At 32.8% G+C, this 13685-nt stretch overlaps 1 protein-coding gene across 6 annotated transcripts in view; it reads right to left on the reverse strand.

Annotated features, from left to right (window-relative positions):
* The window catches only part of MLLT10 (MLLT10 histone lysine methyltransferase DOT1L cofactor), a 175741-nt gene that overhangs the window by 4935 nt on the left and 157121 nt on the right, over nucleotides 1–13685 (reverse strand). For 5 of the 6 annotated variants that reach the window (XM_039331605.1, XM_039331608.1, XM_039331610.1 and 2 more), the window contains 6 exons: nucleotides 12502–12574; nucleotides 9319–9473; nucleotides 7569–7757; nucleotides 6972–7060; nucleotides 6512–6864; nucleotides 3349–3451 (listed from right to left, as the gene is read on the reverse strand). In XM_039331605.1, coding sequence (XP_039187539.1) covers nucleotides 3349–3451; nucleotides 6512–6864; nucleotides 6972–7060; nucleotides 7569–7757; nucleotides 9319–9473; nucleotides 12502–12574 — 962 coding nt within the window. The remainder of the gene's footprint in view (nucleotides 1–3348; nucleotides 3452–6511; nucleotides 6865–6971; nucleotides 7061–7568; nucleotides 7758–9318; nucleotides 9474–12501; nucleotides 12575–13685) is intronic. The other variant, XM_039331606.1, reaches the window with a different exon arrangement.

The raw sequence follows: 13685 nt of genomic DNA on the forward strand, positions 1-13685 counted from the left end.
TTAGTACAACAATGGAGGCACATTATAGTTATTACCTTGTAGATTACTATGTTTTTCATGCAAGTAGTTAAAAAAGGATGAAAACTAAGCTTTCAAATGGTTCTCACTCAACCAGGATTTATAGATCTCTCATTGTATCCTGAGGAATCTTTTTTTTTATATATAGTTTGGAGTACAAAATAGTGACAATATTATTTCATTATTCCAGAGAAGAAAGCTAAAAATATTCTTCTGAAAACTCCTTGTTGCAGAAGGATTCCGTGCCTGATTGGAGATTATACATGGTAGAGCTTGAATACAGAATATTCAGATTCAAATTCATGACCAACTAAGAAGTTCACTGGCCCCAAATCATCATCTCTTACAAGGTTATTGTAAGAACAAAATCTCATTCTAAGCAGACAAGTATGAGAGAACAAATGTAACAGCCACAAAAAGGGAATGAAAACAAGCAGCAAACCTCTCACTCATCCTGTGAACTATAAAACAAAAAGAGAAAAAGTTGAAAGGGCAGGGCAAAAAAGATTATGTCAGCTGTCTTCTGCTGACATAACCAATGCAAACATTCAAATTACAACTGATGAATATGGCTGTGTCAAAATCAAAATTCTGGTAAGATAATGTATAAGCAAAATTCTGTTTATGGAAAACCATTCTGACCTTACTGAGAAATTACTGATCTAATAGATTCTCAAAGAGGGGGGGTCCAAAAGTGCTTTTTCCAAAAGGCAGTTCAGTTCATTCATCAGAACTGAAAAAGCTTCTTGGGTGAGAAGTGAAATATTTTCAAAGGAAAAAAAGTTGGAATTGCTTTTGGAAAAAGCATCTTTGGGACAACCATGACCTGAATGATTGAGAATCTCCACAGACAGCCTCAAAGATGGGTGTGTGTCTATCCATCTCTTTAGAGAAATTCTGAACAATGCAAATAATTTTTCTTTGCACATATGTGTCCCTTTTGGATTCAAGATTTAGAAAATGAGTGGAGTGGCCTTTCAACATTTGCTGAAATGTATTTGCTAATTTTAATTTCCCAATTGGCTAGCACACTCAGTAATTTGGGATGATGAAATTTGTCTTTCAGAAACATGTACTGGGTAACAGGTTCCTCCTGATTTAGACCAAGAAATGAACAACTAGGCATCATTCAGTAAACCAGGTGAATTCAAAATGTAATATGACACATTTTCTTGATCACGAAATCCTTTCTAAAGGAAAATTGTAGTTAGTTTTCTATCACATTTGCATGGGGAAAGATTAGACACTCTCCGCAGCAAAGTAGGTAATTCTATACTTACATATTATACAATATCATCCTCTGCAGCCAGCAAGTTTCAAACATTAAGTTGGTCAAAATGACAGCTGCACTAGTTTTAGTGGTATTTCACTTTATTTCTCAGTTATAAGCACTATAGAATAGACACTACAAAGATACACAATGGAAAGATAGGAAAATCTCCAAAATTCTTTTTAGACAAAACAGCTAACGCGTCTTCCCTGAAGGCACTCATTGGGAATGCTAAGAATCTAAATATATTTTCAAAAGTATTCCAGTGAAGTGGCTTCTAAGATCTAGATTAAGAGGAATCATAGGCATAATCACTAAGTTGAAAAAGATTGGCATGAGCTCTGGTAGGGAATGAATCAACATGATGTCATCTTATCAATGACAGTGGGCCAAAAATGTAGCCAAATGATCTCAGCAAATGCATGTTTCTCTGTCTAGGGTAAGGTAGTCCTGGACATGAAATCACACCAACTTGAATTCAGATGTGAAATCTACTTTGAAAGAACATCTCTGAGGAGAAAAGTTCTGAGAAAGAGAATGCAACATATGCAAAGGCTATATATCATGTTATCACTCTATAAATATGCTTAGGTGATGGAATTTGATAAGAATATGGAGTTAGTCAATACATGCAAAGTTTTGCCTCAGTATATCTTGAACTATTCCAGGAAATACAGGTATAATAATTGGGATTATGAAAATGTAAGAAATTATATGTCCTAGAAGAGTGGGAAAGCATGTAGCCAACAGAATTTGGAGAGATATGTCCTTCAGAAACAGAATAGGTATGAGGTGATCAGGTATGAGTTAAGTGACTTTTTTCCCAATAAGGGAAGATTTTGGTTTTGACTATCCCAATGGTTAGGAGTACAGTTCTACAAAAGTAGATCTTTAGAGGGATCTGTCTGAAGTATATGTTTCTGAGATCAAAGCAGGTGCTTAAACAAAAATTAGTAAAGACTGGACACTATAAATAACAGGAACAGTAAAAGGATAATTAAAGAAGGCAGGAAACAAAGGAGCTTTTTCCTATTGCCCTGACTGAAATCTGAAACCTCTGAAAAAATTCCAACTTTTTAATGGGAGATGTTGATAATGGTGCAATAGAGATCTACGTATCTTCTCCAGATTGTGGAAAGTTCAATTATCAACCTTTGAAAAAATGAGGTGATCAACTGTCAATTTGAAAGACAAAATGACTATTTAGTAAATGCCTGGAAGAAATAATAGAAGTCTATTTCATCGGCAAAAAAGTTCAATTCATGCCCATTTGCTCTCATAAACACCAGCACGTGAAATAGTCTCATAGTCATAAGACTGAAGGTTGGATATCCTGATGAAAAAGTCTAAGGATGTTTGAAGAAATGCTAAGACTAAAAAAAAATAAAAAATAAGGAATGAACTAAAGCAGAAGCAGAAGAACAAAAATGTTAACATTGCGATGACAGAAAACAGACTGAAGGGGATCAATGGGAACTATGTCTAGGGACCTCCAATCAAACAAATCTGAAAGTCCTAGGTCTGAATGGGGCTCTGTACAGGCAGATAATCCAGATGAGTGGATCAGAAGCCACAATGATATAGAAATTTATTTATTTATTTATATCCTGCATTCTTTATTGTTACAAATGACTCAAGGCAGTGAACATATCCAACATATCTTCTTCCTATTTTTCCTACAGCAACAACCTATAGGTTATTGTTGGGCTGAGAGAAAGTGACTGGCCCAAAGCTAGTTGACTTTCATAGCTAAGGAACTCTTGGTCTCCTACTTTGTAGCCTGGTGCTCTAGCCACTAGAGCAAACTGGCTCTTCAATTAATAGTGTGTACATTCTCTTATTGCTCTGTTATTTTTTAATGCAATAAGTGAAGACATGCCAAATTTTCTTTTCTTTTAGGCCTATGTTTTTTAAATCACATTCTTTCCTCTTTTTTAAAACTGCAGATCTCTGGCTTATCCATGGGCATTCTGATGTTACTCAGAGATAGGCTGTAATATCTAACCATCAGCATTCATTCTTGAAAATTGAAAATATAATGATAAAATAGAAATGCTTACTGATGTGAATTGTTGAGTATTTAGTAACTGGTGAAATTGTTGCTGCTGTTGATGCAGCAGCAGTTGTCTCTGTTGGTCAGGAAGAAATCCAAGTCCAGAGGTTCTGTGAAATAGCAAGACACATTTACATGCTTGAATCATTTCTATACCATACTTTCTGAAAAAATAAACCATTTAAAACTAAAATATATACAGATTTATGTGCATGGATTTCTAAGCATGATCCATGGATTTCTAAGCATCTACTCAATTTTTATCTTAAAATTTTGCTTATATAACATTTACTGATATAACATTAGAAAATAAATATAACTGAACTAGCAAAGTAGTTAATATCAGTGATATGATAATAAAATAACCAGTGTATTTAATTGTACAAACATTGAAAATCTCATCCATATTTTCAGTGGCATGTTGAGCTATGCTAAGAAGCAAGGATGAGAGCCATCAAATGCCTCTTTATATATTTTAAAACTATGGGAAATTTTTAAATTCCTGTAGTGTGGGAAAACTACCTGCACTACAGGTAGTCTTCAATTTATGACCACACTGGAGTACAGAATTTCAATCATAAATCTTCGTGGTTGTATGTTGAGGCACTACTGACCAGATTTGATTTTATGACCTTTTTATGACAGTTATAAAGATAATCATCATAGTTGTTAAACAAACTGTGTTGTCATTAAGCGAATCCAGCATGTTCAATGGGCTTTCACACTTCTGCTGGAAAATGGTGAAATATGTTTCAAATTGTGCTCATGAGACCACAGAAAGGTGCAATGGGTTATAAATATGAGCCAGTTGCAAGGCCCAAATGTGTCTGGGGGAGGATGTGTGTGCCAATAATCAGGAATTTTGAGGATGGATTGTAAGTAGTTTTTTAAAGTCCATTATAACTTCAACCAATTGTTAAACAACCAGTTGTATATGCAATCATATACCTCTATATAAAAAACAGCACATATTTGCCAAAACAAATTAAAACATACATTGAATATATACCAGAATCAATATTTTCAAATTAAGCATTAAAATCTGCCATTTCTAAGTTTCATATATTTTTTATTTCAACTGACAATTTTCTAATCCATTGTCAACATTTTAACTATTACATTCTAGAGTTCCTCATTCAGTATTTGGAGTTTTATATTTCTTTCACTCAATCACTAAATATGGATTTTTCACCACTTATTTCTGGAAAATTAACTTTTTTCAGGTCTCAACTTTCATATGATTTAACCATTGGTTCTATATAAACACTGTATCATTAAATAAAATAGAAAATTGATATTTAGCTTTTCCTATGAAGGACATGAGCAAATCTGATATTTCATGAACTATCTGGCAAAACTAATATTAAGAGCAAATAGGAATAATTGAAGGGAATAGTGCACACCAAATCAACTGTTGAAACAAACATTAGCAATGCAGTCTGTTACCCCTAGGTTATTTCTGTGATTGCAAAACATGGGGAGTTATACATTTTACATACAAAGCATCACCCCTGGCCACTAGCCAAACAATGAATGCTGATAATGTATGGAAAACTCTACATTTTCCATGTCAATCTTAAAACTTAAAACTCATTTCCCTTTCCAAATAACTCTGAAGATTATTGACCAGTGAAGCAGCTTTGAGTGGTATGAAATCTTGAATGATAGGAATAAAGCCAAGTTGGTACAAATATCATAGGACACTTATGATTAGTTTTATTTTATTAATTTATATGGCTACTCTCCTTTTAAAAGTGACTCTATGTTATGCTCTGAAATAAAATAGCTGAAGATAAGGTAAAATGGTAATCATTTATTTCAGTGTATATAATTTATGGAAATTGAATAATTGCTTCCTGGAGGTTTGTGTTTCCTACTTGTCCTCTAAGTATTTGCTGATCCTTATTAAAATTAGCCAAACTGAATTTATTGTCCGCATTGCTGGGTTTACTGTCTTACCTAGAAGACAAGGTCCTCCTATTACCTTAAAAAGATTAACATTTCTTAAATAAACTAAATAAAAATATATAGTTTTGAGGCAATAATCACTGTCTATCAAGAATACTAACTTTAGTGTAGTGGCATCTCAAATTGAAGTCATCCGAATATCTAGAGATGTGTTTGACAAAGATATCAAAAGGTTTGACTAAAGAGTCATCAATATGCAGAAGAGCCACACATTAAATAACCATTTTATCTATTAATTTAAGGAGGCAATTATACTTCTGAGCAAGGATTTGGAAATAATGGGTGAGGCTGAAATAAACTGAAACTTAATTCTGATGCTGAAATTGTACTAGGACAGTACCAAAAGGATAACAGACTGACCTAGACAGAGAAGCTTAACTGCTTCTGGATGCCATTGCACTTTCTGAAGGTCTAATGCTGCAATCTTAGATGTTCCTTAACATAAGACTATTTTGGTGATGGTAAGGTAGATGGTGGCAGCACCAAGAGTGCCTTTAATCTACCTTAAAGACCATGCTTCATGCTTGTCACTGGCAGTTTGGAAGCACTAACTAACACAACTGTATTGTTGGCATGCTAGTAGGAAGAAAACCAGGCTAGGCATTTAAAACATGTCTCTCCAGTATTATAAGAATGCAGTTTAGCCTTCTCTCTAAAATGGTATGCCATTTGGATCTTGGATGCCTGATGAAATGATTACCTTCATAGAAACTTAAGTTTGAGAACAGAGAAAGAACCTTTCTAAGACATGATTTTTTTGATGATGGTCATCATTCTGTGGGGCATCCTCTTTAATTTTCTACTGAATTGTAGACTGATTTATTATGCCTTTATGCTGCTTAATTTACACAGCATGGATGCATGCTGGAATTGAGATCAGATTGCTAAATTGTTTCAGGAAACAGTATGATTTTTCTTTTTTCCCCACACATATATCACTAATTTTGTATTCCCCATAAACATTGTAAGGTAAAATGCAAACAATGAGATTGAAAGGAAGAGTAGAGAATGCAATTTGGAATGTATGTATTTATTTGTTTATTTACTGAACCTGTATGCCACCAAATCCAAACATACTTTGGTAAATTACTTGTGTAAGGATGAATATAAGAGAGACAAAAACCTATAAGCAAATACTTTCATTATTAGAGTATTATTTCCAAATATACCTATTTACATATCTATTTTGCAAAAGAATTTACCTGTTACTGAGTGTGGTTGGCAGAGGATGCACTGTACTTGGTGGCACAGCTGTGTGAGCTAGAGGAGAAGGATTCTGTGATATTGTAGCAGAAGTCTGAATTACTCCATTTAAAGCCCCAACGATTCCATTGATTGCCAGCTGGTTACCTGGCACAGTTCCAATTATTCCACCCACTGTGGGAATGTTGGATGTTACACTTTGCATTCCACTGGCAAATGCCCCCACCGTCACACCATTGACCTGTTGAACTCCTCCAACTCCTGGGCCTTGCTGGGCTGGACTTTGCCCAGCAGGTGGTGGAGTGGAAAGAGCAGAGGAACTGCTAGTGCTTTGTCCACTGGAATGTATTTCCTAATAAAAACACAAAGACTCAGCTATATCAAACCTCACAAAACAGCAAAATAATAGGAAAGTAATATTAACTAATGAGATATGTAAAAGCTACTAAAAACCAGTACCTGATTTAATACAGGGAGTGAGTTGTCAGGTAGAAAACTGCTTCCCAGGTTAGGGCTTTTGCTGCTGTTCAGGGAATCAGAGCCAGCAGCTAGAGTGACAATTGAAAAACAATCTTAATAAGGTTTTATGCTTTTTGATGCAGAAATTATGTGGGGATATTTAATAAAATATAAACTTTGAAACTAATAAATCAAGCTATTCATGTCCACAATTTTTATTGCCGATATTGGATTCAATCACAGCTGGAAGACAAAGTTAAAAAGAAAGCTGTTATTTGAACTGCAGTTTTTATAATATTTTTGGGGGAAATTCCATTAGCTGTGAATGATTGTTGACATCATAAAGATGCATAAACTGATAATTTAAGTCACTTTCTCCTTTTGATCATCCTCAAAATTTCAAACATATCTAATATGCATATGCTTTTCTCTTTGAAAATGTTCTCAGGCTTAATTCATATTATAGAAAGGAGGAATAATAAAATTATTCTTCCCACAGAGATAACATTCATCTTTTATTTAGGTAAGAGCCTATAAACCTTTTAGAAATTGTTGTAAAACTCAATTTAAAAGAAAAAACTACTTTTCTTTACTTACCAGTCTGTGCTGAAAATGTAGGCATTTGATGAGAAGGACTTGGGTTGGTTGCTATTGTTGGAAAAGGAACTGAAAGCTGGGCATTTAGGAGCTGGAGGCGCTCCTTTTTAGCTGTTAGATTTTTAATCTGTTCTTCTAAGTGGCGATTTTCAACTTGAAGCTGATGTAAAGATTTCAGCATGCCTAAAACTAAACAAAAATATTTTAAAACCCTAAAAATTGCATCCAAAAATGTTTGTACATCATTCTGTATATGCAATTATTCTGCTACATTACTGTAATTCCTTGTTTGCTAATACTTAAATTACTGGAGAATATTTCTTTGCAATGTAAATTATGCCCATATAAAATATTGAAGAAATGGAAAATATTTCAAATATCTCTTGAAATTAACCATAATGAGAATTAAATTAATGTATTATTTCTAGATAGGCAGAGAGACCAGATCTGGGCACTAGATCTGTTCATCCACAAATATATAGCCTAAGATTCCTCCCTTGCTGGAAGTACAGTGCCAATGATACTATGGAAAGAGCAATATCATTTTATCAAAAATATTGTGAAATTCTCTTAACACCATAATGTTTTTAATTTCTCGTGGAAATATTTAACAGTTCAAGGCTTAAGTCCAGAATCTTTGAAGCACAATCAATCATTTGCCCTACCAAAATTTGTGAACACGTTGTACAAATGTTTTCTATTTCATTCAATTTGAAATGGAGAATTTTTTTAAATGGGCTGGGTGAAAATACCCCTTCTATTAATAAATAATAATAATATAGTTTCAGAAAAGAAAACACACCCAATTATAAAGTTTAATATACTATTATAACCTCAAGACAATTTTGTGTTTTTTAATTGCTGATGTAAAATAACCACATAATTTCTGTAATCAATGGGAACTTTTTATTGCATTTAAATCAACAGAATCCAGAATGTCCATTTAAAGAGCATCCAGCAGGGATCATTAAGGCTCCTGCAGCCTTTGCCCTCAGCCACTTCTGTTCTCAAATTTGAATTTTGGATAAATTTTGGAACTTTTCTCAGCTAGCACATAAAGACAGTTTGGCCATTATAGCACCATAAAAGCTGCTTTTAAAATTCTAAATTGTATTTGTTTAACATGACCTTTAGGCCTAGTACAGACACAAGTATAGCAGTGCAGGCACATCTGGTCATTTCCCAAGGATTTAGCTTTTTATCCCTCCTCTTCAAGAATATACAAAGGAACTCTCAGTGTGCCCAAATGAGATGCAATAAGACTTAGCTAAACCTGTCCTCCAGCTATCATGTTTAAAGGATTATCCCTGCATGAATTTCCTCACAATTAGCATTTTTGTCAGGATACCATTCATAAAAACACACACATACACACAGACGCACACATACCTCTAGTTGGCAGTTCACTCATGATCAGTAATCAAGAAAATATACTAAAGGAATTTTTTGTAAAATAATAAAATAATTTTAAAACAATTCAAATATTTATTGTAATTATATGCATATGTAATCAGAATAACACTAGTTACTGAAGATACAGACAAGCTTTAATTTCAAAATAAATTTATGATCTTGTATTTTATTACCAATTTCCCATCCTCCCATTCCAGAATAATTCTGCAGAAAAATTAAAGTAAATGACTAACATTTTAGGCATATCTTTACATACCAGGAATGATGATCATCTTTCAAATATAAAATTTACAAACATATCTGATGGATATTAATCAGAACAGGATGAAAAACTTACTGTCACTGGGGGTTCCTTGTTCCAGCAAGAACTGTTGTCCCTCACTCCACTGCCTCTCCAGAAGTTGTTCTATAGTAGATGGTGTTGGAGGCAAATGTTCTACACTGCAATTTCCAGATTGATCATAACGAATCTGTAAGTTGCTTACAGGAGACCTGTAGAAAGGTTATGAATTACACTAAAAGAACAAAGGGAGAGGAGATATATACAACATACACATATCAGTTTTCTTGGCTATTCTTAACTCTTTTAATCAATACTCCTTAAGATACCTATAGATCTCAGCACCAAACAGTTTAACAATGAAGTTCCCGCATGTCAATTCTTTTAGGAGATTTTTGTACTAAAATCAAAACTTGAGTTATTTAGGTGAACTAATTTAATGTTGCATAGATAACTGAAAGTGTACTAATTTACAGGGATTTTTTAATAACATATAAACTTAATGAGAAATATGTACATATATAATGAAGTTAACTATAATACATTTAGAAAATATTAGACCAAATAAGCACCTTGATAAAATGCTATAGCCATATGGCACAAAGAAAGAGCAAAATTGTCCCTTTCAATTAAATAACTACAGAAGATATAACAAAAGACAGTCATCATGTCCCAGACATCTTCACTTAAATGCATATTTTAGTAAGATTTCCTCTGACATCAATATAACTGAATTCAAAAATTAATAACAGAAAAAGTGTAACAGCAATAGTAATTATGTGCAGGAAAGTATTAAATATTTATGCAGCCAGTACACTAATTTAAGAAATCTTGATCAACACTTAATTTACAAAGGCCTTTACAATTTGGAAAGTTTTATATCCTGAAATGCACACAAATTAACATTACAAATTATTACAAATTATTTGATGATAATGACTTCAACTAAAATGTCAAATGTGAATAATGTTATATTTGTGTTTATCATTACAGCAGCATAATATATCATGCATAATCAAATCACAGAACTTGTAAATAGGTATTTTGAAATTAAATAAATTTTAGCAACCCTTTTCTGTTGAACTGTAATTGTTCCCTTGCTTCACTGTAAAAATATATAACATTATTTTCCCATGTTCCCAGTTGTCATTGAAAATAAACACACACACACACACACACACACACACACACACACACACAATCAGTGCCAGCACTCTAGTTTTTTTTCACAATAGAAGATATATACCAAGGAATGGGTGGTGAGGGTGGAGATGGAATAATAAATAAATGATAATCATACATTATACAAATATACTTAAATAATGATTTAATGTTGTAGTATTTGTACTAGAATTATCTTTGCTATTAAAAAGAACCATTTTTTCTTAGTTTTTAAGATTAAAATTCCAAATAGATCATAACTCTTCACCAGTTTTTTGTTTTGTTTTTGGCACGAACTCAAATTACAGTGTTAGGAAATTATTCTTCTCTTTAATATCAGAATTCATCCAACAGTAAATTGCTCTTCCATATGGTTAATCAACCATATCATCCATGTCTAAGATCAGATAATATACTGTATTGAATTATACAATTATTAAATTAAGATAAAATATTTATGGATTTTAGTAGCCAATGACTAGCAAATTACTGACATATTTTCAAAAGGTATTGTGTTCTTTAAGCAGTACTACTGCACAATATCATTTGTTGCCTTGAATGCTTTGCTGAGCCACTGGTATAAACTTTATGGAAATACTTGAAGATTATATGGCCACAAATGCTTAAGAGAATGCAGTCAAACTGAAATATCTAGGATACCTGCCTATGGGTATTTGTAAGGCAAGGGTGACAAAGAACAAATCACCCATCCCTACGTATTTCTTGAATAATTCCTCTGAAAAATAGACCTAGCTTATGCTGGAGATTTGGTATTAGATTCACTAAAGACCTTTGGTTAGATATAATTCTGACAGCTTTTATATTACAAATAGATGAATACGATTAAAATAAAAAGGACTCTTTGCTATGTTTAATATGCATCTTTCTGACACATGTATTTCTGTCTTACATTATTTTTGCATCATTTAGAGAATAAAAATCTTTATATACATTCTATTGTACTATGTATCTTCTAAACTCTTCCTCCATATATCTATATAGATATTTATTAAGTAGTATGCTTATATAAACTCTAGTATTGTATATAAATTTGGCAATTCTATGCTATTTCAATTCATGTTTATTTTATTATAATAAACACCATCCAAAGAACAACATAATTTTTCTCAGTATTATGTCTTAATTCTGATTCCTTCATTCTCCTATCAACAGCCTTAACACAGTGAATAAATTTTTTCTTTAAAAAGCTAAAATAAAACTAAATCATTTTAACCTAGAGATCTACTTTCTTCTGTAACTTTCTTATTTCAGTAAGTAGAGGTATATTTTTAGAACACTTAATTAGAAGTCAATCACACTCAGCTTCAAAAGATTTTAAAGGATTTGTTCCTAAGACGACCACTGACCTAATTTGCAGAGTGGATATATTTTTCAGTCAGTCTTTGAGATCTCCAGTTTCTTGAAAATCTGGCCACAGATCACTAACACACAGTTTATCCATGACACAGCAATTCATAAACATAAGTGGCACACTGACATTATTTTTTTAAGTTTATTACCCGTGTATTAACTATTTGCAGACTGTAGTACACATGTGTACTATCAATGATAAATTAAAATGAAACACTTTTAAAATGCTAAAATCTTCAACACTCAAACTGTGTAGTACCATGTTTTTATGCTAGTCACCTATCAACCACTAATTGAATTCTAGTTGTTTTAAATCTTTAAAAATATTAATTTCACTGCCTATACAAGATTCTTCACTTTTTTTCAGTGTTGTTAACACTCAAAAACTAATAAAAATATTTGCATTTAATATTCTTATGATAGCATTTATCTGATAATTATTAGTGCATGGGCTTTTCTGTAAAACTAACTATACAAGTGAGACAAGATAATGTAAAAAAAAGTACCTAATTCTTCAGTAATTTCTATGCATAAGAAAAGACATAGTTTTATTATATTACTGTGAATTCAAATTAGTCTAAAATATTTCCTTAGTTCAACAGAATATATCTACATAATTTTATTCAACTTAAATAGGACATCTTATTAAAATGTCTGTAGCTTAAAAATATTTTTTTTTCCCCTTAACTGATTGTAAATTTTGCTTACCGTGGTGAAATACTTCCTTTGGGTGAACCTCCCCTTCCAACCAGGCTCCGGCTATTGTCTCCAAGATCTTGATCTGCACAGCAAAAATTTCACAGCCAAAAGTGACTCTTTCGGAACTAAGGTTTTAAAATGTTTCAAGATGTCCCTCACTTTTAGCAATTACTCCAGTAGCAATACCAGAGAGAACTACTATAAAGCTGCTAACTGCAATGGATAAAGTATTCTCTGTACAAATTTCTGTGGGTGAAGCAGGCCATGGATTAACCTTAGTCTTTTCTCTGCTTTCAGTTTTACAGCACACAAGCATGGTTTGTATTTCTAGTACCCTCCCCTCAGCCACTTTTAATTTCTGCAGTGAAAGTAATGAATCACAGCTGTGGACAGCTAATCTGTATGCTTATCACAGCAGATCCTCAGGCTTTGTATTTTTTAACACTTTGCATCCCAGGAAAATTCACAAACCATACTCCATAGACACTTCTACTAGTAACTTTTTCTCACAATTTTTTAGTAACAAATGCTAGGAAATGTTTCTCTTCCATTAAAGCAAGAATAAGTCTTTAGTAATTTCCAATTTTATGTAAAAAGAAAAAACAAGAAGAGATTAACAGATTTTTAAAAAAACATTTTGTCAGATATACTGAAATGTCTTGCATGGCATGACTCAAAAGGGTTATTTTTCCCTATGGCCTCTCAATAAAATAACCCTATCTGCCCCTTTCAAGGCGGCCCTCCCCCTATTCTGCAGCAAATGACCCTTGGTCTTTTAGAGGGCAAGACATGACTGATCCATTCTTGGTAAACTGCTAAACTCATTCCCTTCCCCCAGATAGGCATGACTATTAGGACATGTCAACAAATCCTTAAAGATAGAATGAAACAAAGCAAATCCAGGAGCTTATTAATTTTTTTTAAAAAAAAACTAGTACTATGAAAAAGACCAACTAGTATTTATTCAGTTATTGGTGAACTTAAGTAACAGGATCTCAGCTATACCAACTCAGAGATCATGTAATTCCATAAATTATGCAAATAAAGATTTAAACGATTCACAACAAAAACCCAATGCTACTTTCATTGCAAAGAACTAAAGAAACTGAACACATCAATCACAAAAAGTCACAAGAGACATTGTTGCATTCCTGCCTGCTCATTGCTCTGCTTAAACATTTACATTTCACATA

The sequence above is a fragment of the Crotalus tigris genome, unplaced genomic scaffold, assembly GCF_016545835.1.
Source record: "Crotalus tigris isolate CLP2741 ecotype Arizona unplaced genomic scaffold, ASM1654583v1 scf7180000024437.13266115, whole genome shotgun sequence".
NCBI lineage: Eukaryota > Metazoa > Chordata > Lepidosauria > Squamata > Viperidae > Crotalus > Crotalus tigris.